Source organism: Gopherus flavomarginatus, chromosome 4 (genome assembly GCF_025201925.1).
Source record: "Gopherus flavomarginatus isolate rGopFla2 chromosome 4, rGopFla2.mat.asm, whole genome shotgun sequence".
NCBI lineage: Eukaryota > Metazoa > Chordata > Testudines > Testudinidae > Gopherus > Gopherus flavomarginatus.
Genome location: NC_066620.1, coordinates 144,278,398 through 144,305,982, shown reverse-complemented (window position 1 = coordinate 144,305,982; position 27,585 = coordinate 144,278,398). Strand labels below are relative to the sequence as shown.

General features: G+C 41.5%; 1 protein-coding gene across 4 annotated transcripts in view; it reads left to right on the top strand.

Moving 5' to 3' along the window:
* MANEA (mannosidase endo-alpha) overlaps window positions 1–27,585 on the top strand; it is a 331,890-nt gene that overhangs the window by 14,943 nt on the left and 289,362 nt on the right. For 3 of the 4 annotated variants that reach the window (XM_050949308.1, XM_050949310.1, XM_050949309.1), the window contains 2 exons: window positions 1,885–1,961; window positions 7,316–13,206. In XM_050949308.1, coding sequence (XP_050805265.1) covers window positions 1,885–1,961; window positions 7,316–7,952 — 714 coding nt within the window. In that variant the 3' untranslated portion in view covers window positions 7,953–13,206. Of the gene's footprint in view, window positions 1–1,884; window positions 1,962–7,315; window positions 13,207–27,585 lie in introns of those variants that run through there. The other variant, XR_007773861.1, reaches the window with a different exon arrangement.

Here is a 27,585-nt window from a genome sequence, read left to right as displayed (position 1 = left end):
TGCTATTTGTTGTTCTTGAATATGCAGATGAATGTTCACAAATTCTGTAAAAGCAGCAAAGAATCCTGTGGCACCTTATAGACTAACAGACGTTTTGGAGCATGAGCTTTCGTGAGTGAGTACCCATTTCGTCAGATGCATGTGGATCGTATAACGGTGTAACATGCATCTGACGAAGTGGGTATTCACCCACGAAAGCTCATGCTCCAAAACGTCTGTTAGTCTATAAGGTGCCACAGGATTCTTTGCTGCTTTTACAGATCCAGACTAACACGGCTACCCCTCTGATACTTGACACAAATTCTGGTTTCATATTCATACCTTAAGTACATTATTCATCTGTTAACTATTTGTCATGTGTATGTTGTTTATAATTAGAGAGAAGAAACAAAACCATACGAGCATTCACTTGAATAGTGAATACTCAAAGTGAGCAACTTACAGACAACCAATAGTCTAAAAATTGCTCACCCAAAATATTTGGTGACGACTTTGGAAATCTTAAATATGTTCTCAACTATCAGGAGTAGTTCACAAATGATGTGCGAGAAGACCCCAAAATTCAGCTTATTTTTGGATTCCGTTAATATGCAGTTCTCTTCAGCATTAGGAAATATAAAGATTGTAATGTATTTTTCCCTAAAGTGTTAATGGATTAAAATTAAAATCAGGAAGTTAGCAGGAAAGAGATTTGCAATATCATTGGAATAATTTTTTCTCTGTACCTATACTCAATGTCTATTCTTAGCACAATGATTTTCATCTTCAATATTATATTTTGCAAGCATCCTTGTAATTTGAATGAGAAAATGATTAGAGTTAAAGATGATAGACTTGTCAGTAAACTCAGAATCATTATGGAAAAGAAATTATTTTCAATCTAAAGAGATAAAAACAAGGTCGTATAACAGTGTGTAACTGGAAGTACCATTGTCAAGTATGATTTGCCTCTTTATTGGACTGAAGTAAAAAGAAATAATACAACAATTGAGGGAAAGCTTAACAATCCTAACAATTTAGTCCAACAGTGTGTTTCACTTTAGTTTGTGAAAAAATCTTTGTAATAGTATCAAATTTCACTTGAGACTAGCTGAATATTGGTTTTATTGTATGCATTCTAACTTAAAAACTGCTTCTGAAAAACTGCCAGCATTGATTAATGTAAAAACATTCTTCATTTTAATTGGGTAGTTGAAAACAATGGAGTTTAGTTTGAAGTGAGCCGAAGTTTATGGCATAAATAATTTAATACGCCCCAAGCCTGAAATTCAGAAATAGCAATGATAGTATATTAGATTTAGTGCCTAGGTATTTATTGCTATTGATGAACCTATAAAACTGTAAATAAAAGGTAAACTTCAAACATTCTACATTTTAAAATCTAATTTCTCAGTGAAAGCTCTCCTTGGAGAAATATTATCTGTAAAAACTGGAATATATTATTGTTGTTTAGAAATAGAATATAAAAAACTTGGATCAGCTGTTATCAGTTTTTGAACTGTAAATAGATAATCTTTTAGTTAACTAGCTTAGAATATGTATTTTAGTAGTTTTTTCCCAACATGCTTATTACTTACAGTAGCTTAGAAAAGCAATCTTATAAAAACTAGTAATAAAGAGTAGGTATATAGTTTTTCTATTTTTTCATCAAATCTGTGTTGTTAATCGTGGCAGTCCAAAAATAGTGAGTCTTATTGAGTTAGTCTTCAGGAATAGTGGTCTTGAATAAATTACACACATAGCATTGTGGAGATTTTTCAAAATCCCTCTTTCTAGAGCTCTGTTGGTGTGCCTGATACTACTTAGACAAATAACACCAAATGGCTTGTATGTTCTGTAATGTTTTATAATCCATATTGCATTTATTGCATTTTTATTTTGCAGGTCACTTTTCATATTGAGCCATATAAAGATCGAGATGATCGCAGTATGTACAGCAATGTGAAGTACATTATAGACAAGTAAGTGCTGTCTAAAATGTGTATTTTTGGCATTATCACGTGCTCTGATAGATATTTCTCAGCTATTGTGTGAACTCTTAAACTGCATATGGTATGACCTGATCTTGAGAGAAATGAAAGGGGCTGCTTTGCTCGTAACTGACTGACCTAGAACTCAGACACAAGGTATGCACATTTTCAAGTATTGGGACATGCATGTTATGTGGAGCTGCAGTAGACAACTACATTTAAAATTTCTTCTTTTAGTAGTTGCACATGTGCTGCCAGCTCTTGGTGTTGGAGCACCAGTATGTGCTCAGCAGAAACGTTTTCCCTCAATGATACCCGTTGGGTAGCTTGAGTTCCCCCTGCTGCTGCAAGCGTAACCACCCCTAAGCCCCCCCAGTTTCTTCATACCTCCTGCAACAGTCATTGGAATTATGATCTATACCAGAACAGTTGTTCCTCTCGGCCTTTGCGAACATAACACGTATGTATATAATTATGTCTAGCCTTTAGTGTTGTTAGGATAGATGGTAAGTTTTAGCTGTGTTATATAATAAAAATGAAGTTTTTTGGGCTTCTTGTTTGTTTTTCCCATTTTGGATTTTTTCTGTTCACGCTACCAAGGTATGCCCCGATCACTGGGTTTCAAGCATTGTGCTTCTTGCTCCAGGCCTAGGCCAGTGAGTGATCTACAAAATAGCTGCCTGAAGTGCTTTCGGGGAAGCACAAGTGAAGGACCCGTGCCAGATTTGCAGGGAGTTCAAGCCAAGGACTAAGGATAGGCTGAAATTCCTGCTGATGGACGCGGTGCTCACCATTCCAGTCTGACTCTATGCCAAGTGCTACAGCTTCAGTGAGAAGTGCACCTTCCACTTTATTGGAATCCCGGCACTGTTCTTCCTTGCCCATGCCAAGGAAGAAATACAAAGCTTCCAGAGAGGCACCAGCCAGGAGATGGTCCCCACCCTTTAAATCTGATAAGAGGATCAAGAAGGCATCGAATAGTGTGCACCTGAAACCTAAGACTTCTCCTCCAAATCAGAGCCTAAGTCAGCACAGTCGGCTTGGGTTCTGCAAGGAACACTGTTATCTTCTTTGGCCCTGCAACAGGAGACCACCTCAGTGTCAAGTACCCTGGAGATGTTTGCAGCAGCAAAAACCTGCTCCTCTTCTTGGTGTTGATGTCTCCTTTCTTACAGGTGTCTAGTCCTTTGGCGCCGCTGCCACATCTGCCGCTTATTCAACCTCCAGTAGTTCAGTTGCCTGCTTCCTGGACTCTGTTATGATGGCATCACTGCCTTCATCGCCAGGCTCTCAACAATGGTCTCTGGCACTGACTGGATTGGTCCTGCCATCGTCAGAAGAAGGGGAATCCTCATTGGACTCAGAGGTGGGATCTTGCTTATCACAACCCTGCTGCAGGATCCGTCAGTCTCCGCACAGATTCTCTCTTTTCAACTACCCCCAGAACCCTTCAGTGGGACCTGCAATATCCAGATATTAGGAAAGGCAATATAGAAAAACCTGTAGGAGAACACTTCAACCTCCCTGGCCACACTATAGCAGACCTTAAGGTGGCCATCCTGCAGCAAAAAAACTTCAGGACCAGACTTCAAAGAGAAACTGCTGAGCTTCAGTTCATCTGCAAATTTGACACCATCAGCTCAGGATTAAACAAAGACTGTGAATGGCTTGCCAATTACAGAACCAGTTTCTCCTCCCTTGGTTTTCACACCTCAACTGCTAGAACAGGGCCTCATCCTCCCTGATTGAACTACCTCATTATCTCTAGCTTTCCTGCATATATAAACCTGCCCCTGGAAATTTCCACTACATGCATCTGACAAAGTGGGTATTCACTCACGAAAGCTCATGCTCCAAAACGTCTGTTAGTCTATAAGGTGCCACAGGATTCTTTGCTGCTTTTACAGATCCAGACTAACACAGCTACCCCTCTGATACTTGATACCAGCATAAGTTTGTAGCATAGAGCAGGGCTCAGTCCCCTCATCCAGAAGGGCTGAGTCTGTGCACCAAGCAGTTCCGTTCCCAGAGTCCAGCACTGGGCCCAGTACCGAGCATCAACAGGATGTTCTAGCATGGGAAAACAGGCAGTAGAAGAGGTTCTGCCCTCTCAAGTCTTGGCTTCCTCTTTGCCCTCTCCAGACGAGGCCATTTCATCCAGCAGCTTCACCTCCTCTTGATGATTTGAGGTTTATCAGGAGTTATTAAAGAGAGTAGATATATAGAGCCAATAAAGACTTTATGGCAGACTCCATCCTTTTTACCTCCCACCTCTTAAAGGGCAGAAAGAAAGTAATACATACTCTCCCAAGGGTTTACCTTTATACTCTCCCACTTCTGGGGTCATTAGTTGTTGCAGAGGCTAATGAGAGAGAATGACAGCCTTCCAGTCCGAAATCAAATGATGCTAAGAGCTAGACTTACTCAGCAGAAAGATTTATTCAGCGGAGGTTTGCAGTTGCATATCACCAACCAACCGGCTCTGTTGAGACAATATGATTTTAATTTGTCAGGTTCCATGGAAAAGTTCTAGGAGCTGCTTCTGGAGAAAGCTAGGCCAAAGCACTCTTCCCTGGTCAATGAGGGCATAGTGATCATGAGAACTTCTCTGCAGGTGGGATTGGACTCAGCAGTTAGAACCATGGCCTCAAGAGTGGCCGTACATAGATCATCCTGGTTGCAGTCTTCTGCTCTTTCTGCTGAAGTTCAGAGTGCGATCCAGGATTTGCTATTCAGTGGTCCTTCTCTAGCCTCAGACCAGAGAAACAGCAAAGGCCATGGAGTTAGGGCCTCTAGAGCAACCCTGAAGTTCTTTGGTTGTGCACATCTGCCCCGGTCAGGAAGCATGGTTGGCCACAGCAGACACACTGCTCCTCTCCGACAGGATATATCAAAAAGAGTTTCAGGGGTTATATGTGTAGGTCTCCCCCTCCTGCTGCGTTGGCGCCAGCCGTGGCCCCCTCAAGACACATAGGAACCACTAAGCAGGCATTTTAATGGACCAGTCAAGGTTGACATACTAGTCTCTATCTCTCCAGACCTGAACCTCTTTTGCAAACCATCTTTCCCACTTTGTCAGCTCTTGCTAAGGCTGTAAGCGTCAGCTGAGCACTAACAAATTCTGGAAACCAGACCAGCTCACGTGTATGTTAGCATTGTTCAAGATAGGTATTAGACTTGTAAGTATGTGTTTAGTGTCTAGACTATATGGAATACTTAAGTTGCTGCATGCATTAATTTCACTTGTAGGTTCCATAACAGATACCCTTTTACTGACATGGGCAGGCAGGCTCCTCTGTGCTTTCCCACCAGCCCCACTCATTCATAGAGTATTGCAAAAGATAAGAGAGGATCAGGCTGGAGTCATGCTTACAGGCCCAGCATGGATCCATCAGCACTGGTTCTCCACTCTCCTGGCGCTGTCAATGAAACCTCCAGTTTCACTTTCATTATCCTCAGATCTAATCTCCTAGGATCACGGGTGCCTACTCCACCTGAGCCTACAGTCGCTTCACTTACCTTATGGAGCATCCATGCAGTTAAATGCTAGAGAGCAGGCTTGCTTGAAAGATGGTCAGGTGGTCCTGCTAAATAGTAGAAAGTCTTCTATAAGAGCTATTTACCTTGCTGAGTTGCAGGGTTTCTCTATCTGGTCTCACCAGTATGGCGTATCACTGACCAGCTTCAGTTCACCATATTCTGAACTACTTACACCAAGATTTGACAGTTCCATCAATGTACATCTGGCTGTTGTTTCACTGTTCCTGAAGTGGACAATTGCTCTATTTTCCCAAGTGACCTGGCCTTAAAATTTTTAAGACTTGATCAAATTATATCCTCAAGTGCAAGACCGTGTTCCCCTAGAGGATCTAAACTTATGCGCGCCCCTCCCATCTGAATCATTGGCTGCCTCCTCGCTGCTGCATCTGTCAATGAAGGTAACATCTTTGGTGGCCATTATCTTGGCTAGAAGAGTAGAGGAGCTGCGGGCAGTAATATCAAGGCCTTTATATACAATCTTGTTTAAGGAGAGGGTTTACTTGCATCCTCATCCATCCAAAGTTCATCCCACAGGTGGTTTCCTCTTTCCACATCAACTGGCCAATTTTTTTGCTTGTGTTCTACCCAAAAACATATACAACCAGGGAGGGAAGAGTGTTTGCATACCTTGGCTGTTAGGAAAGGCTTGTCCTTTCACCAGAACAGAACCAGTTTCGCAAATCTTCCCAGTTGTTTGTAGCAGCGGCAGACAGAGTAAGAGGTCAGTCAGTCTCCTCCATCCAGAGAACATCTTCCTGGATTGCATCCTGCATATGCATGTATTATAACTTGGCTAATGTCACTCCACCTGACAAAGTCACAGCTCATTTGATGAGGTCACAGTCAGCCTCGGCAGATTTTCTGGCACAAGTTCTAGTTGAAGACATTTGTAGAGTGTCAGCCTGCTCCTCAGTCCACACACTTCCCATTGTACTGTGGTTCAGGACTCCAGAGATGATGCGAGAGTGGGGTGAGTTGCTCTCCAATCTTTATTGAAATAGACTCTAGTCCCGCCTCCTGTCTTACAGTTTGTAAGTCCCCAAGAGCGGAATGCACATGTGCAGTCACTCAAAGAAAAACTGTTACTAACTTGTTCCCTAACTGTCATTTTTTGAGATATGTTGCATACGACCATTCCATCACCCGACCTTCTACCCCTCTTCATCAGAGTTACGGCAAGAAGAACTGAGGGAGGCTAGAGACGACTCTGCCCTTTATACCTGCACGCAGTGGTGTGTAGCAGCAGGTGGAGCTTGAGCCATCCCAATGGGTGCCGCTGAGGGGAAAAGTTTCTGATTGCTGTGCGCTGGGCACACCAATGCCAAGAGTGGAATGGACGTGTGCAACACATCTTAAAGACCAACAGTTATGGAACCAGGTTAGTAACCAATTTTTATCACTTCTAATGGGCTAACCATAATATCCTTAAATTCAATCCAGCCTGAGAGTCAGAGAAGATATGAACAGCTACTAGTTTTTGTTTTATTGCTGCCACTGAAGAGTATCTTCCATAATGATTCAACGAATTAATGTTTTGCCTTTGAGAAGAAAGTGATAGCTATCTGTAGGACTTGACACTAATAATTAAGTTATGCAGTAGGTTATTATCTCCTTGCTGTAATAGTACATAAATTTCCAGCATATGTATGGTTAAAATATATATTTGAATGGCCACATTACTGAATTAAATTCGTCTTGAACATAAAGTTTTAAAATTCATAAAAAATTACTCAGTTCAGTATGCGCAAGATTCTCTCCCAACTGGCATATTATTATGAATATTTACCATATTGTTTGCTTTATAGATATGGAGGCCATCCAGCTTTTTACAGGCATAAGACCAGCACAGGCAGAACCCTCCCCATGTTTTATATTTATGATTCTTATGTAACAATCCCTGAAATATGGGCAAATCTATTAACTGTTTCTGGATCCCAGAGCATTCGCAATACTCCATATGATGGATTATTCATTGCACTTCTAGTGGAAGAAAAACATAAACATGAAATCCACAGAAGTGGTTTTGATGGAATTTATACATACTTTGCCACCAATGGTTTTTCTTATGGCTCATCTCATCACAATTGGCCAAGTCTAAAAGCCTTTTGTGACAGCAGCAACTTAATGTTCATTCCAAGTGTCGGACCAGGATACATTGACACCAGCATCAGACCATGGAATAACCACAACACGCGCAACCGTGTTAATGGGAAGTATTATGAAACTGCCTTCAGTGCAGCACTTTTGGTGCGACCAGAAATTATTTCCATCACCTCTTTCAATGAATGGCATGAAGGGACTCAGATTGAAAAAGCTGTTCCTAAGAAAACTGGACAGGTAACTTACCTGGATTACAAGCCTCATAAACCAACTATGTATCTGGAGCTCACTCACAAGTGGTCTGAGAAATACAGTAAGGAAAAAGAACAATGGCTTATGTGAGGTGCGACTGCTCCTGTTTGTAAATACATTCAGTCCATCTCGGAGGTGGAAATGACACTGGGAATTCTAATTCAGCCAATCAAGATGGCTTTTATCATAAATATACTTTAAAAAAAACACAAACTTTTGAATGTAGTATGCGCTATTACTTTACCTGTTAGAATTAATTTTGACTCCTTTTAGGGGCTAAAATAATAGTGAGCAATATTGCATCTCTAGGCTATTTTAATTGGAGAATATTTTGTGAAATGTTAGATGCTTTTTATTCATAATCTGTATGTAAAGCTTACAGAAACTCTATCTGGAATAATTCAGAGGTGTCTCAAGTAAAGTGACACAGAATTTAGCATATTTACTTTTATTACCTTTAGCTATATAGCCGTGTTTCAGAGTTGAATACTACTGTGATTAGAATTTTGTCTCGATAGTTCCTCAGAGGATAAATATTTGTGGTGCATGAAATAACGTAGCAATTGTTATATCATTTGTACACCTTGTAGCAGGCAGAGAGTTTACTTTAACATTTGACTTGTGGTACAAACACTAAGACGTGTGAAATTGTTTTGAAATTTACAACTTTTGGTTTCAGAAATTGATGAAAGGGTTGTTTAACTCCAGATTAGTCTTGTATTTAGATTTTGCATTCTGTATTTTTTTGTAACTATGGAGTGTCAACAAAATGCATTGAGATCTTCTAACTAGAATGAAATTAAAGAAGGAATAACAGTAACTAAAATGAGGGGGGGAAAGTATCTGAGTAATGAAATTGCTCAAAATAAGAAAAATCGGTTTCTTAAACAAGATTTTCTTTAATGTTTACCAGGGATAGAATTTTTTTATTACTTATTGCAGACCTAGATCCAGTGTTTGGAGGGAAAAAAATGAAAAGATTACAAGTCACATAAGTATTTACTAGTCCTACAATTGATTCATTTTCTAGAGTAGTCTTTGTTACATGATTTTAGCAGCACATAGTCTTTGGCCACTAGAATGAATTTGTCTGTTACCATCTGAAATCTTAGCTTTCAAGTTTTCCGACAGTTCATTGGTTTCCTGCAGTACTAAAGATCGCAGCTACCAAAATCATGTCAGAATTCAGGTGAGGAGAAAATACAGCAAGATAGTAATTGAGTGATGTTCTTATTGCATTTCATAATGTGCCATTGCTAGAAATGAGTGCTTAATACTGTTTGAAAAGCTGAGATTCTCAGGTTTCAATTATTATAACTCATTCCTTTCTAGGCCTGGTTGTTTCTGGGACACCACTCGACAATGGTCTATGTGTAGCAATGCTTTTTTGGCACTTACCCTGTTCTGAATAGAGCAAATCCCCAAACTTGGACCACTGTGGGTTTCACTATTTGGTTTCATAGTTGTGGTGAATTTGAGAGTACTTTGGCAAATATTTAATCTGTAGCATAGTATAATTGCTTTTATTTTATTTTATTTTATTTTTACTTACTTTAGGCCCTGATCCTACATTGTGATTCACATGTAAACTGCCCATTGGAGTACCATTGATATAATAGAATTTTGTGCAGGCACAGTAATCTGCCCATGCAGTCGTAATGCAGGATTGAAAAAGTGAAACTTTTTTTTATCTGAAACATGTTTAAATTTAATCTTAATGACATGATGTTGCTGATATTTGTTAGTGACTTCTTAATGTGAAGGAAGGAAGGGTTTATATGAAACTTGTCTCCATAGATTAAAGATGGTTTTTTCACCAAACTTATGTAGGGAAACTGTCTGAAATCTTTAACTGTTTTATACATCCAGGCTGGCAAATTGTTTGTAAGATTTCTCTTCAAATTATTTAAATGGTTCTATTAGTAAGCCCCCAGACATCTTAGACATGGAAATTCCAACTTATTTTTAACTAAGATTAACATATAGGACCATATTCTCAGCCACAGCCAAGGATTGTGAGGTGTAGCTTACAAAAGGGGCTGCGGAGGAGCCATTTGTGGTTCCCAGTGGTGGGATCAGTTCTGCTCTCGTTGCGTCCCTAGTGTAGTTTAGAGCAGCCTCAAGAGTGTGTGTGTGTATGTATGTATGTAAATAAAAGGAGGCGGGGGCTTGGGGAAGGGGAGAGAATAGAGCATTACCCTGCATCTTGTGTAATCACTTGTATCAGGGCAGAGTGAATGTAAAATTCTACTAAATCATAACAAATGTCCTGGTGCGACTACACAAAATACAAAATAGAGAGAATCTGACCCAAAGTGTGATAAGCAATAATCTTGGATCCTATCCTGCATTCCATGCATACCCATTGAAGATAAATTTTGGTATGCCAGAAATGCAGGATTGTTTCCCTTTTTTGTATTGAGAAGTGAGGAGTAGCTTGGTGCCTTCAATGTGCCTGAGAAATGCCTATCTTGACTAAAGGCTAGTCTATACTAGAAGCACTACAGCAATGCAGCTGTGCCACTGCAGCGTGTCTGGTGATGATATTCTGTGCTGACGGGAGAGAGCTCTCCTCTCAGCATAATAAAACCACTTCTGCGAGAAGGTCTCCCACCAATGTCTCCCACACAGCACTTATGTCAATGTAACTTATGTTGCTCAGAGTGGTGGCTTATTCACACACCTGAGCGACATAAATTATGCCAACAAAAGCTTTAGTGTAGACCTACCCTAATATGTAGTCTGGGATGTTACAGTGCACCTTCAATATGTTGTATTCTGTTAAATGGTTTCTTCTAAATATTTTGCACTGTCAGACTTTATTTCTAAGGATCTCAAAATTCTTTTTCAAAGTAGGTAAGTAGTATTTTTATTTTTCAGATGGATAAACTGAGCTATAGATGATTTAGTGACCTGACCACAGTTACACAGTGAATCAGTGACCATGTAGGACATAGAGCAGGTATCGATTCTTTGCCCCCCGTTCTAACCACTCTCATACAGTCTCTTAAGGAAATTAATGTATGCACTTTTAGTATCAGTTCCTTAAATAACTATACCTATTTATTTATTTGTTTATATTTTTTACTTTTTCTTTAAAGTATTTACAAGCCTCAGAGTGCACAATTACTTCAGTTATTTCCTCACTAGTTTTCTATCTCTCAGCGACTGAAAGAGATGCTCATGCTTCCTCCTACATGAACTGGGAAAGGTTCAGACCATTAGTAGTACTTCTGAAGTAAGAGGTTTTGAAGGGAGAAAGACTCTTTAATTTCTTTATTCAAGTTTTTCTCAGCTTTAGGTCCTTTTCATCTCTTGTTTACTGCTTCCTAGCACTTTTTAGACAGTTTACATTCAACTTTTGGTTGTCTGTTTTTCCCCCCACAAACAACATTTACTCTTCAAATTTGACTGGTACAGTCCCTCCAGTTTATGCTGGGTATGAAACTCTTTGCAATTATTGTAACCCCACTAAACAATTGGAGATATCTTTCTCTAGTTTAAAAAAATGCTGCTTCTTAACCAGTGACTTTGCAGTGGAAGCACATTGTTCTCAAAGGTTCATATAACAGCACCAAAGGACAGATTTAAAAACAATATTCAGATGCTTGAAGATGCAATTAGGTGTCTACAAGGATTTTCAAAACCACCTAGGTACCCAACTCCCATTGTAATTAAAATCCCATAACCTTTTAGAAATCCGGATTTACTTTCTACCCAGACAATACATTTATCAAAGTTTAGAATTAATTTCAGATTTGTCTGTAGATGAAGTGGCAGCATCCAGAGTCCCTGTTTTTGGAAGCAACAATATCAGTGCCTGAATATATAGTGAGTGTGTGATAAGGTATTTATGTTTTTGAGGGGTAGAGGAGCTGCCTTTTACTTTCTAGTAGGTGGAGTATAATAGCTCAGAGTAGAGAACATTTTCATAAAATTGGGTTGAGGGGAGACTTCTGCAAACACAGTGAATCTCATTTCTTCACAACATGTAAACAATCAACCCAAAAGAGTCAAATGGCCTTGAAAAGTGTTTGGAGTCTTTGTATTTTTTTAAGTTTTTAGGAACAGCTGCCCTTGGGGTATGTTCACCTAAAAGTCAGAATTTTGGTTGCAGAGAGCGATCCAGGTAAATATCTTGATACAGTGAAAGTGTATTTGAGGTTAGACTCTGGATTTGGACAGTATCCTCCACCTTTCCCTGAGTGTCAGTCAAAAACACATTAAAGATTTTAATGGCAATCATTGCATACTTAGGTGTAGGTAATTGTTTGCCATAGTATTCATAATAGATAATATTGCATTAATGGTAATTAGGCAAAAATAAAAACTATAAATGATTATTAAAGGCAGTCACTCGCTGATATACCTGTGCTCCATAGCAATGCTTAAAATCACTAGTGAAATACCACTGAGCAATCATAACCGGGGAAAGCAGTGATGACAATACTCAGGAAATGCTCTCCAAGGCCAAGTAGCAATGTTTCTAAAGCCAGATAATTCATGTATAAAAGTGTGTGAAGGCCTTATTAATTCACTTGTAGACTTCAGGTTCTGACAGGTCCAAGTAAGTTTTTTTTTTTTTTTATATACTTTTTTATTTATTTCCATAGGCTGTATCTAAACTGAAGTGTAGTCCATCCCCTGTACTCTCAGAACCCTTGTCTATATTGCACAGATTTGAAAAAGTTGCCTTGCCTTTTTTCCCAAGTAAAAGAGCATGTCTATCTATTTTGCACATACTGTTAACCCCTTATGGCTGTCATCTTGCGAATGCACAGCTTCAATCTTGGATCAGCTTTATTTGTAGAGTTCCTTTTCTCTTGTGGTGCCAATATTATGTCAAAGACTTAACAAGTTTTTGGAACAGAAGAAGCTGTAGTGTCTTTTACCATGAAATTCTGTACACACTGTGTACGTAGTATATACTTGCATATTACATACCTTTTGATAGTCTTTTGCATGGATTTTTCAGGTACCCTTTATAATGTTTTACAGGAAAATATATTGTATATAGAATTTTTATTGCTGGTGGTAGGAAATAGAGATTAGTTCAAAACATTTTTATGCACTTGGACAAGTACATTATTTTTTGGTATCTTAAGTTTTTGCAAAACTTATGTACTTAAAGGAGAAAGACATAATTTGATTTAAAAGAATCCTACATCTATTCTATTTAAGATAAGGTAGAAATCTCTGGCAAACTGTTCTAGATACTGTAAGTATTCGTTCTGGTCCTTTTGCTTGCAAAGAAGTTCTAATTTTCTGTTATCTATATTAAACAATTCATTAAACCCTCACAATCTTTTATTCCTTTCTTTTTGTGAACCTCCTCAAAATATTGTCATAGGGCAGGTCCAGACTAGAGCTTTAAATCGATTTTAAGAGCTCTAAATCGATTTAAAGCTGTAACCGTCCACACTACAGAGTGCATAAAATCGATTTTAAGGGTCCTTAAAATCGATTTTGGAACTCCATCAAAACGAGAGGAGTAACCCCAAAATCGATTTTTTAAAATCGATTTTATGATAGTGTGGACGGCCATCGAAGTTAATGGCCTCCGGGACGTATCCCACAGTGCTCTAGTGGCCGCTCTACACAGGTAAAGGTACTCTTCTGCTGGCCAGGTAAACAGGAAAAGCCCCGGGAAGTTTGAAATTCCATTTCCTGCTTGCACAGCGTGGAGCTCTCAGCAGCAGAGAGAAGAATGCAGTCTCCTGAAAATAGGAAAAGAGCTCCAGCATGGAGCACACAGGAGTTACTCGATCTGATAGCTGTATGGGGAGAAGAGTCAGTGCTTTCAGAACTGCGCTCCAGCAGACGAAATGAGAAAACCTTTGAAAAAATTTCTAATGCCATGCGGGAGAGGGGACATACCAGGGACTCGTTACAGTGCCGAGTGAAAGTGAAAGAGCTCAGACAGGCGTATCAGAAGACCAAAGCAGCAAAGGGCAGGTCAGGCTCTGCCCCCAAAACATGCCGGTTCTACGACGAGCTTAACGCAATATTGGGGAACAGCGCAACGACGAACCCCCCCTTGTCTGTTGATTCAGAGGTGGGCGTTGTGATTCCTGCAACTACGGAAGATTTATGTGATGGCGATGATCAGTATGATGAGGACCAAGAGGAGGAGGCTCCAGCAGAGAGCACAGAGCATTTTATCCCCCCAAACAGCCAGGATCTTTTCCTCACCCTTACTGAGGTTCCCTGCCAGCCATCTCAAGGCAGTACTCCAGAAAATGAAGCTGAGGGACCGTCCTCTGGTGAGTGTAATTTTTTTTTACTAAAAGCTTCACTTTAATGTAAGCCTTTTTTACTGGGTGCTTCAAATCACTACCTGTACTTAGAGTCACTGACCAAGTAGATTAAAAACCTTTCCTAAAACAGTGACCCATGAGGTGGTTTTTAGAAAAGTCTCCATTGTTACAGGGCGGATTCATCCTGCTTGTTCGGGGACCGCGAGAGCAAACCGCGGGAAGCTACTCTTCTTCCCTGCTTTGCTCTCTCGTTCCCCGAACAAGCAGGGCTCCTTGCCTGCGGTTTGCTGTGTGGTTCGGGGACCGCGAGAGCAAACCGCGGGAAGCTACTCTTCTTCCCTGCTTTGCTCTCTCGTTCCCCGAACAAGCAGGGCTCCTTGCCTGCGGTTTGCTGGGTGGTTCGGGGAACGCGAGAGCAAACCAGGGAAGGAGAGTAGCTTGATTACCAGTACAATCTACTACAGGGATTACTAGCCATTATTAACTTACCATTTTCTCCGGACATGGTCTGTGTGCTCCCCTGACCTGCGTCTGAGCAGAACTCTCTGTCCTCAGCCACAAGCAATAAGTATTAAAGGAATCATAAGGTGACCTTTTGGTAAAGTAAAATGTTCAAGGTTCGGTAACAGGCACAGGTCAGTGAGGGGAGATACTGTATGCATGGTTGTGTGAAATGTGTCTCTAATGATTCTTTTATCACTCTTTCCAAACCCCACCCCCCCACACACAGCTGCACATTTCTCCAGCCTCCCTCTCGCTTCTCATCTACGTGGGGGGGGTATCATAAGAAGACTGAGGAAAAGGAGGACGCGTGAGGACATGTTCACCGAAATTATGGCAGTAACCCGTACAGAGAGAGCTCAGCAGGGAGAATGGAAGCAATCGGTCGCAAAGTACAGGGAGGCTGCCAGTGAACGCGAAGACAGGAGGGACCAACGCGAAGACAGGAGGGACCAACGCGAAGACAGGAGGGACGCCAAAAATGATGTCAGGTGGCAGGAAGATCAGCGCTGGCGAGCAGCAACTCTGGATCTTCTTCGTGATCAGACTGACATCCTCCGCGATATGCTGCAAGAGCTCCGTGGTTTCAGAATGCCCCTACAGCCCGTGTATAACCTCCCTCAGTACTCACCCTGTCCCACACCTTCCAGAACCAGGCGTGTAAGAACGCGTGGGGGAAGGCTCTCTGCACCAGCCCCCTCCACCGCTGCGGACACTCCAACCAGAAGGCTTTCATTAGATTGAAAAGCCCTTTGTGTCCTGTTTTTTCCCTCCTCTAATGATCCAAACTTCTTCCATGGCACCTTTGCCTATTTTTTACTCTCAGGTCATGCTATTAAGTCAGTGTGACTGTAGATTGGTAATGAACTAAAGCAAGCAGCTTTGGAAAGCTGCACGGAAGCTAGTTATCAGCATCAGGATTTGACAATTGGGGATATGGGCAATACAGGGAAAACAAAGAAAGCAGCCATACCGTAACCTGGTCCATGAGAATTCTTGTTCTGTCTTCTCTGATGCACTTTCTTCTTTCAAACCTCCCTCCCCCTTCCTCCAAACCTCCCTCGCTCCGTCCCCCATAGAACAATGAGTTATGAAATTTCATGCACAGTATTGTAACAACAAACATTATACTTGATTGATGAAAGGGTCTGATTTTAAATAAAGAACACAATTCTTGTAACAAACAGTAGTAACTTTATTTTCAATAAAAAAGCAGTTAAGGAAGGTTGCAGGTACTGTGCCTAGCAGCAGACGGAAGCAGCTAATGGTGGAGGTAGGTAATAATTGGGAAATACAGAAGTATATGTTTTCCAATGGACAGCTCTTGCAAGTAACCTAAGCAAGCAATTGAGGAATGCTGCAGGCAAAGTATCTTGCAGCAGCAACACCGCATAGACGGGGAGGGCAGCAATCAATTGAAAGGAAAATCAGCATTCAAACTGTACCCTGGCCCATGAGGAAGCTACTTTTCAGTGCTTCTCTGATGCGCACAGCATCCTGGTGAGATCTTCTAATTGCCCTGGTGTCCGGCTGCGCATAATCAGCGGCCAGGTGGTTTACCTCAGTCTCCCACCCCGCTATAAAGGCCTCCCCTTTGCTCTCACAGAGATTGTGGAGCACACAGCAAGCAGCAATGACAAAGGGGATATTGGTTTGGCTAAGATCTGAGCGAGTAAGAAGCGTTCGCCATCTCGCCTTAAGCCTGCCAAATGCACATTCTACCACCATTCTGCATTTGCTCAGCCTGTAATTAAACAACTCCTGAGCACTGTCAAGGCTGCCTGTGTATGGCTTCATTAGCCAGGGCATCAAGGGGTAGGCTGGGTCCCCAAGGATAACTATAGGCATTTGGACATCTCCAACTGTTATTCTCTGATCAGGGAAGTAGGTCCCTTGCTGCAGCCGTTTAAACAGTGTAGTGCTCCTGAAGACACGTGCGTCGTGAACCCTTCCTGGCCATCCCACGTGGATGTTGGTGAAACGTCCCTTGTGATCCACCAGGGCTTGCAGAACCATCGAAAAGTACCCCTTGCGGTTAATGTACTGGGCACCCTGGTGTTCCGGTGCCAAAATAGGGATGTGGGTTCCATCTATGGCCCCCCCACAGTTAGGGAATCCCATTGCAGCAAAGCCATCCACAATGGCCTGCACGTTTCCCAGAGTCACAACCTTTCGAAGCAGCAGCTTAATGATTGCTTTGGATACTTCCAGCACAGCAGCCCCCACAGTAGATTTGCCCACTCCAAATTGATTACCGACTGACCGGTAGCTGTCTGGCGTTGCAAGCTTCCATATGGCTATTGCCACTCGCTTTTCCACTGTGAGGGCTGCTCTCATCCTGGTATTATGCCGCTTCAGGACAGGAGAAAGCGAGTCACAAAGTTCAAAGAAAGTGCTCTTACGCATGCGAAAGTTCCGCAGCCACTGCGAATCGTCCCACACCTGCAGGACTATGCGGTCCCACCAGTCAGTGCTTGTTTCCCGTGCCCAAAAGCGGCGCGGAACGGGTAGAACCTCACCCATAACCGTCAGGAGCTCCAACGTGCAGGGGCCCGGGGAGTCAGAAAACTCGTTCTCCAGTTCGTCATCGCTGTCGTCCCCGCATTCAAGCATTCTCTCTTGCATTTCTGCATCATGGGTCAGCAGTGATAGAACGAGAATGCGTGAATTATTTACAGCATTCGCGATCAAGGACAAGAGCAGACCTGGATCCATGCTTGCTGCAAAATGGCGTATCCCTCACTGCAGCCAGGAAAAACAGCGCGAACTGACTGTGTGCCGTTTACAGGAAGAGGGGGGGGGGCTGTACCCAGAACCACCCAGGACGGGGACTTTGATCCCATCATGCACTGGGCTAGTAACCCATAATTCCAAAGGGCAGGGACCCGTGCAGGAACTGTGGGATAGGTACCCAGAGTGCAACGCTCAGGGAAAAGATGGACGCCAGGGAACATGGACGCTCAACATCGATGTAAGTAGCCCTAGTGTGGACGCGCAAAATCGATTTTATAAAGCCTGTTTTATAAAATCGATTTTAATAACATCGATTTTACCCTGTAGTGTGGACGTGGGCTTAGTCTGTTACTTCTCTCCAGATTTAAATCTTAAATCTATTTTTAAAGTAACTTTATTTCTAAGAATTCCTGTATAGTTCCAATGTAACCAACTTGTTAACAATATTTTGTAAAAGAATGTGCTTATTATATGTATTTTATAAACAAAGCATGAATTTTACAAAATGTGTTTTTATGATTTTGTTGTGGATATTAATATTGTGTGCAATGGACATAGTTTAAATCAGTTACATTTTAGGTGTTTTATTTTCCTACCTGGCTGTAGAAATGTATTACTAATGTGGCCTAATTCTGTCACCCTTATTCAGGGTCCTACTCAATGTATGAGATTTGTAGAACAATCTAGCTCATAGCGAATCATTTGAGTACACAGTGTTTTCATTTATAATCATGTTTATAAAAGACTAGTTGCTTAAATGTTGATGATCAATAACTGTGTGCCCAAAATGTCAGAGTGTATGATAGTAGCAATCTCTAAGCAGTCACAGTGTAGAAAGTGAATTTTCTATCAACTATGACCTTAGAATTGAGGTGTCTTATGTGAGCCAATGCAATATCTAACATGGCGTATTGGTTCTTTCTATTAACCGTCTGCTGCTCTAATTTGTATATAAAGGAGATTGATTGGCACATGGCAGCTGAATAAGTAGTAAATTTTGGTGAACCAAGTTCTGCTTTGTGAGCCAGTGCGATGTCAAGACAGAAAAAGTGAATAGTGATGCAGGACTTCTAATAGTACTAACCCATGAAACATACTGGGTCTGATCCTTATGTTTTTAAATAGGCAAAACTTCCACTGAAGTTGCATTTAATCCAGTAAAAGGCTCTCTCTGTAGTGCACAACTCACAAAAATACCCAGAGGCCTTTGAAAAACTTACCCAGGAGGTACAGCTATGTTTATCCAAAAGATGAAAAATGTAGGAATTAGATTTGCATTTTAAAGTGGTAAAAGGAGTAGTAGACTCGTGTGTGTGTAATTCTAGAGAAAAGCATAATAGCAATATTCACCCAGTCTTAATGCAGAAGGGTTTATGCCTGTTTTGCCTGTGGGAGAAAACTGGGATCAGGCCAGAAATCTGGCTGATAGACTCTCAAGATGCATTGTCCTATGCCAGTTAAAAAGCATCCAAAATATAAATGCATCACTTGCATTAGTTATTGAGGGGAAATCTACCCGTAAATAACCCATGGTTGGAAAATACCCTGTTCAGATATTTATAGTATATTTTACTATTCACTATAGTGACATAGATGTATTCTAGTAAGAAACTACTGGGTTATAAATGTAATGTACTCATTCATTACTACATGTTTCTAGATATAGTCTAAAGTATTTTGAAGCCTAGAATAGTTTGTCTTGTTGCACTTCAATTTGTTGACCACTAAAATTTCAGTGACTTACCACTGCTGTTAATGTAGAATGTTTTGCTATGCACTGTTTAATTTACTGTAGCCTAAAGAAATGCTATGCATGTCTCAGGAAATCCAAAATGTAATCAAATACAATATGTGCTTGAAATTTAAAAATTATATTAAGTACCTTGTTATGTAATTGTCACTCTGAAAGGAGACTGTAAATGATTTCTGGCTGTTTTGGTAAATAAAATATCTCTATTACAATGTTTTGTGTAACTTACTGAAAATATGGTATTAAGAACTGATGATAAAATAGAATGAAATTTTAATTGCTCTTCTGTTTGTTTTCCATCAGCCTCTTATACTGAATACGGGATGCATGTTCAATAAATCTTTTTCCTGTGAAACACAACGACAGCTGTCATAATGTAACACGGGTTATTTTTTTTCCCCTCAGCAGAATGTCAAAGAAAAAAGACAGCAGCTTTATAAGAAACAGGTATAGATACAGAAGAGCTGCATGTATTCCCAAATTTATCAATATTTATTTAGTTTTTTTATTCTCAATTTATAAAAGTGCTTGTAAAAATTAAAAATACAGACCAGAAACTTACAAGGTCAAAGACCTCCAAAAGAGCCTCCTTCAAGCTCATCTAAATAAATTCTTCCTGGCACCTCCTTTTCCCATACACTAGTATTATGAAATCAGAATAGAAGCTTCAATATGATAGGTGCCATACAGACACATAGGAAGGAACAGTTCTTCAAGTACTTGCTCATGGCAGTTCCAAATAGGGGTGTGTGTGCCATGTGCAGAGTAATCGGAAGGTTTTTCACCCCTTCTTTGCAGTGTTTATAGGTCCCTGCCGACCCGCCGCTTCTTCAGTTCCTTCTTACCACCAGTGTTGGTCGTTGGAGCTGAGTGTCTCGCTTGCTTTGGCAAGCATTTCCCCTAGTGATCTCTTTCTTTTCCGTTAGCTTGTAAAGAGTTATAGTTAGTGTTAGTTACAGTAGTTAGAGTTGTGAACCACAACCATTACCAGTTTACTGTCCTCCCCCTCGGCCTGTCATTAGCCCCTCGAGTTTTCACCAAGTGTGTGGCAGTAATTGTCTAAGTTCCCTCTAAGCTGTACGGCCATGCAGCAGCCTATTAAGCACCACACAGGTGCTCAGGGCTGTGGCACGGAGAGATACCTCTCCCTCCAGGCCCAGACCTGTCACAGCAGGGAGAGGCACCCCAGCCCAGACCTGCTGCAGCTGGGGGAGAGTGTGGGGTGGGGGCAGTCTCTCGCTGTACCCCAGCCCCAGGACAGCCTGCACCCCAAACCCCTTATCCCTGGCCCCATCCCAGAGCCTGCACCCCCAGATGGGGCCCGCACCCCCACCCCCGTACTCCAACTGTCTGCCCCAGCCCTGAGCCCCCTCTCACACTCCGAACTCCCCAGCCCCACTTCCACCACATGAATTTTGTTATGTGCACCAACACATCACCTCCATATTGGTGCACATAACAAAATTCATTCAGCACTTGCGTGGGAAATATTAGAGAGAACACTGGTCGGAGCCACCTTCCTGAGAAAAAGGCAGGTGCATGTATTCCCGTACTTCGGTGACTGGTTATTCAGGGCCTGCTCCAAGGCACAAGTGTAGCAACATATCAGCATGATAAGGTCTACTTTTGACGGGCTGGGTCTCTTGCTGACTGTTCACCAATCAATTCTATCCCCTACTCAGAGAATAGAGTTTTATAGGAGCAGTGTTGGACTTTGGTAGGAACGCTCCGACATGACCCAAGTCTTGTTTTCAGATGATGCACGGCATCATAGAAGGCTTTAGGTAATACCTCACCGCTACAGCAAGGAATTGCTTAAAGCTCCTCGGACATATGGCATCTTGTACTTATGTAATACATCATGCAAGGCTGAGGTCCAGACCTTTCCTGGCCTGGCTGGTGTCAACTTATCACCCAGGCCGCGACAGCAGTGCACTCCCACTGCAATTTCTCAGATCTCTCCAGTGGTAACTCAATCTGCAAGCAGTGTGGTGTGCACAGGTGTCCCCTTCGCCAAACCGCATCCCTCACTTGCTCTCAGTTGCTCCAAAATCCTGTGTAGACATACCCTGGCAGACTGGTAAAGAAAATGAGCACCAGAAAAAATCACCCTCCATTAAGTATGTACTGCCTCCAGTTTGCTGAAGTTCAAATGCACATCAGCTGATCTCGGTGAGCTGTTATATAGAGAAAGAGGTGGTCTCTTTAGGAGCTATGATTGGATCATATATGGGCAAGTATATAAAAGGTGCACTTTGGTATGAATGAATCTGCTTATGAACAAGGTGTTAATAGGTGAAAGCAAAGAGGATCTAGCAAAATGCTGCCTTCTCCCTCTATTGAAAACATCTTCACTCCATTTGTCAAAGTATAGTAGTACAAAGACTGGGATTCTTACTGCATATGTCACTAATCGTGGAAACTCATATAGTTTAATCCCAGTGTTTGGCACTTGGCTACAACAGTAATAAGTAGAGCCAGTTAAAAAGTATTTATAATTAAATTGTTGAATGTATTATCAGAAAATGTATAAATATTATTTAACATAATTTCAAAATATCACTAAATAATAATAGTAACAACAGAGCCTAGATTTGGGTAATCAGTCCTAAATTATTGTAGAAAATGTATTTTAAGAAGTTTTTTATTCTTTTCTATTTTTGCTACTATATTCAAAACTGATTTTACCGCTTTTGTAAAGTGTTTTAAATCAGATTCTAATCTCTGCTACACAAAGCATAAATCGTACATCCTGAGTGATCTGTTACTATTGCACTTGCACATCACTAAGACAATAACACTGTTTGTTCTTAAATACATGGAAATGTGCATTGTGCATCTGAGATCTGACCTTCATAATTGTTCTTGTAACTTCAAGTTGTTTCTATGGAAACACAGCATGGTATCTCAAATCTCTGATTTCTCAAACTGCAGTGAAATGATTCAGAAAATAAAACTCCAGTTGCTCCAGGGAAAAGAGAGAGGAAAATTAAGACTGCTGGCCTATTGCAATGTTAATGGCTATCTATTGGGAAAGTCTCTTGAAAGACTTCCAAGTTCTGTTATAAGGACATAGAGAGGAGGAGTGAGAATCCTCATCCAGTGACATCAGATGCCCAGTTTGAACTTTGAGAAGTATGAATTTGTGCATTCAAATTACATTTCAACAAGGCAAATATCTCATGTTTGCATAATCTCTACTATTAATTACAAGTTTCTGTGTGATATCAATGAATATTCAGAGAGAGAGGGGAAAAAACCCACCTAACCTATTGGCTTTCTGGAAGTCCCAGAAAGCAATTTAAGCCTATGTATGAATTAAAAGTGAAGATTTTTATGAAAGGAAGCCTGCAATTTGCCTTTGTTGGGGGTAGGCACAGCAGCTCTTACAGTGTCTCTCTACTCCTCAGTGCATCAACCTTGCTTCTGGGGTAAAACCCTGGTGTGAGGACTACATTTTTGAGAATGCACAGAAGTGCATGCTAAGGTGAAAGTTCAGATATGGTAATAGCTTCAATAGACCTTATGATACTGTAAGCACAACTGGAAAGGATTAAGATTTGCCTTATGGTTAAGGAAAGCAAACTGGATTCATTTCCCACTGCTGCCACCAACTTCCTGTGTGACCTTGGGCAAGATACTTAGGGTGGGATCCAGAAGGTATTTAGGTGCCTAAACCATGGATTTAGGCACCTAACTCACTATTCTGCCACAGATAAATATTTAAATAGTCATTGGGCCAGAGAGAGGAAGTGAAAGAGCAAGCATGGGAATGACTGTTATCCAGGGGCTAGAGTGCTCACCTGTGATGTGGGAGACCCAGGATCCAGACTCTGTTCCCACCACTCTTTCATTCCTTATCCATAGTGAAACAGCTCCAACAAGAGAGATTGAAGGAGTCCCACATCAGAATATCCTATGGTTCAGTGGTCATGAGACAATTTGAACAGGGGTCTCCCACCTTTCTTTCCCCTCCCCCCCCATTGGGGGGAATTGAACCTGTGTCTCCAACATCCCAAATGGGTACTCTAACTACTGGACTTAAAAGTTACAAGGTCAGCTCCTCCTTTTCCTCTTTTGATTTTGCATGGAGTGAGCTAGGCACCCAAGTCATTCCCTCAAGAAATGCTGTAGGCACCTAAGTCACCTGACTGCAGGGGCCAGGTTCTTGTTCGTGCCTTGTTGGCAGAGCTACGCACCTTCTTGCAGCCTGGACTTAGGTGCCTATCTCTGAGAGAGGGCAGAGCTTAGTGCAGACCTCTCTCATCAGCATCTCCCCCTGACTAGTCTAGACAGCTCCCCCTTCCCTCAAAAGTGCTGGCTTTTGTACAGGCGCCTAACTCATCTTTGTGGTTTGCAGTGGTGTTCCTGTGATTTTCTAGGTGCTTAAAAGTTAGGCACTGCAATGCTGAGCATCACAACACCTAAATTCCTTTGTGGGTCTCACCCTTAATTTCGTTACACCACAGATCCTCTTAGAGGTAGAGGCAATGGTAAAAGTTTTCTCCCGCTCTCTTTTTCCCCTTTTTAGATTGTAAACTCTGGTTTAGGGATTGTCTTTTATTACATTTCTGTACAGCAGTTAATACAAAGGGGATTTTTGCAAGTGCAGTTGTGCACATAGGTAAACATGAGATTACCTCATAAACCTTTAAAATAATCTCAGTGGGCAGTACTGCCTGTACCAAAAAGAACTACTTCAGTTCAGGTCTTGAGTCTTTTGGGGCATGAAGACAGCATGGTCTGACTGAAGGCATCCTTTGACCATTCAGGGAGCAGTATTGGGGGGACTTCATCAGAAAGAATATTCTTCCTTTCTTGGTTGAAAGAGTTCAAAGGAGGGGACTGTACAAGTGGTGAAAGTGTTTGTGTGTGAAATGCTTTCCCTATTTAAAATAAAGCCTCAGATGTATGTATACAATCTTGATTTTCATTCATTGCATAGTTAAACTGCATCTAACAGCGTTGTTTTCCTGTCACTTAAAAAAATGGCCTTTGCAATCCAAAATAAAAGCAGTATTCAGTAAAAGAGACTTGATTGATATGAGCCAGAAATATTGATTGTGTGTGTTGCAGAGGCCAAAATGAACTAAATGGTACAATTCACATGAGTAGAGTTATCCACATGCATAAATGTTTACAGGATTGGGACCTCTATCTGGATGTGTAATCACAAATCAGATGACTAATTCTGTGGCAACAAAGTTTTATTCTTGTGTAAATGACTGTTCCTCAAACTCACGTAGTTACTCCACTTTCTCACATCGCTGTATAATGCTTTGTTTACAACAAAGCAATTGATGTTGAAGTGCATTTAGGGGCAGGCTTATTCAGATATGCCCATGCCTTTTTATATGAGTAATGCAGGGATATTTTTTCAAAAATTTGAACCACCTAGCCACAATTGTTCTGGAGGTTTCAGTGTTCATGGACAGCACTGGATTCATTTGTCCTAGAATCTGAAGTTATTTATTTTCCCACAAAAGCAGGTGCAAGACAGTTAGTTCCCACTCTGCCCCACAACTGTGCTTCAACCCTGAGTTGGAAGGACCCCCCCCACACACACACACCTTAAAAAGGAAAAGGCAGGTCTATCTGTTGTCTGACTCAATCAGCCACTATGCCAGTGGTAATTGTGTCTTTATGCTGGATATGGCAGGCACCTGTTTACAAATGAGATCACTACCTCATTTTACATGGGTCACCCAGTAGCTGTCAGGTAGCAACTGCTTTCAGGCAATACTTATCAAGGCCAGATTTTAACAGTGACAGAGGTGGAAAAACTATATCCCATTACAAAATCCTTCAGCCATAGTCCCTTTTTAAATATATGAATGAATGAATGAATGAATGAATGAATAACATGCCTAGGAAAACTTTGTAATCTTAGTGTCATGTTGGAGAACACTTCACATGTTTATAAAACCTACAAAATAGACTCCTGTAATGAAATGCTAACTTTAATTTTAGCAGTGTAAATGGCAATGCTATAATTAGCAACTAAAGCATATATAAATTAATCATTATGTGAAACTCACACTGAAGTTCAGTGAAGAAAGTCAGCATTCATTTAAAAGAATTCATTTCAGAATTCTTGGAATAGTCTCAGATAATTCAGCTCTATGGTATCCTTACAGTTTATGAAGTTTTGACATACACATCAGTTTGATTATCAGTAAAAGAAACCACTGCTCATAAAGGCAGCACAAAACATTGATCCATATATGTGTGAATTTTGGAATGCAGAATTGCCAAAAGATACAGGAGAGAAAGGAAGTACAATTTTACTACTGAATGTCTTTTAAATAAAAAGAGCTTAGTTCTTTTTAACCATCTCCCTCTTTTTCATTTTGTCCCTGGGAAAGCAATTAAGTCCAGACTTGAAGGAATTTGAAATCACTAGAATTCTCAGACTGTATGTAGATCATGCATCTAGACTCTCTATACAAGGCATAGGAAGAGCTTGGTGCCTGAGAATGGGATCCACAAAAGCCAGCCCAGTAGGTTCTGACTAATGAGGAAACAGGATTGTCCACTTCTCAAATGAATGCCTGAGATATTCTGAGGTAGGTCTCTCATTCTCTCTTGCTGAATCAGTTTTTCTTTGGATAACTAAGTAAATATTCTTTGGGTAAGAGAGAGAGAGAGACTGAGAATGACTCTGTAGTCCAGTGGTTTGGGTACTCTTGTGAGAAGTAGGAAATCCTTATTCAAATCTCTTCTCTTCATCTGGCGGGAGGCAATTGAACCAGAGTCTCTGACATCCTAGATGGCTACCTTAATCACTGGATTAAAGATTACAGGGAAGAATGTGGCCATCTCCTTTCTAGTAGTTATGTGTGGAGTTAGGCATGCTCTGAGAACATCTATATGATCAAGCCCCACAGGCAAGATGTGTCCTTCACCTGATTAGTGGATCACCCAAGGATTTAAGTATGATGTGGGCACCTGGATGCCTGGCTGAGGCGGCAGTGTGCATTACCAGAGACTGAAACTTAGGTTCCTAGGGCCTCTTTACTGCAAAAATGTAGTTGCTAAGTGAGTTTAAGCATCTACAAGGTTAGGCAGCCACTGAGTGGGGATTTTGCAGATTGCAGTAGCATCTGAATTTGGGGGGCCTAAATCCATGCTTGTTCATAAATATGGAAGCAACAACCAAAGACATTGCAAATCATTTGGCAAACCAGAAACAAATTAACAAGAATTGGAGTACATATTTTGCTTTGAGCTTACTCCTTTAATACCAGATTGGACATTCTGGTTTCTCTAATGTGTATTACCAACAACAGAAGCTTCTTACCCATCAGTTAGCTGGCTGTGGTACTTGTGTGCTATGAAGTACCTCTCTTCACCTGAACTCCCATTCCCATCCAGGCACACTATCCGAGGCTTTTTGCTCTTCTGTTTGTTCTCCCATGAAACCAACACCGTGCTTGATTCCTCTTTTCTTTCTTAATCAACTGCTACTGTAAATATTTTAGGGTAATATGTACACATACACAGAGAGAGACTAGTTCTGGGGATGAAAAGGGTTTGAGGAAGTAGATTAGGGATACAGGTGTGGAGTTGAGACATGAACTGGCAGAAAAATCAAAGCCAATGCACATACTGAGAGAAGCAATACCATGCTCAATTTTACATCCAGTGTTTGGAAACAATCATCATAGAGTATGCCCAGGAAATGCAGGTCCCTAGGGTTTAGTTAGGTTCACCTGCAGTTTGTGTCATGGAGAGAAAACAGGTGGCCAAGGTAAAACTAACAGGGACAAATCAAGAAGTGCTAGATTACAGATTTAGACAAAAGTTATGTCTACATTGCAGTGTAAGCCCAAGCTCACACTGAGGCTTGAGCCCAGACCCCAGACCTGTTCCACCTACACACAAATCTTTCATACTCAGGCTTGAGCCTAGGGTCCTAGGAGCTACAAGCAGGGCTGGCTCTACTGTTTTTGCTGCCCCAAGCAGCGCGCCGAATTGCCGCGGACGGCGGGAGCAGTCCATGTGCCTTTAGGGTAGCACGCGCGTTTCCGCGGCTGTGGCAATTCGGAGGCAGCTTCTCTCTTCAGCGGGAAGACAGAAGCTGCACCACTGTGGACAGCTGAACATAGAAGCTGCCGTGGAATTGCTGCCACCACGGAAATGCGCGTGCCCCCCTAATGGCACACGGACTGCTCCCGCTCTCTGTGGCGGCGCGCTGCTTGGGGGCAAAAACACAGGGACTGCTGCCCCTTGCAGATTGCCGCCCCAAGCACCTGCTTGGGATGCTGGTGCCTGGAGTCAGCCCTGGCTACAAGGCTGCAGGGTCTGAGCCAGAATCAAGCAATGAGCCAGTGTTCAATCCCAATTGCTTTACAGTGTAGATGCAGTCCCCCACAATTTAGGTCCTATGAGTCTGCCAAAAGTATCCCACAATCCCATGGGCCAATATCCTTTGCCTTCTCTATCTCAAGAATCTGAAATAGACTCCAGTGAAAAGAGAAGC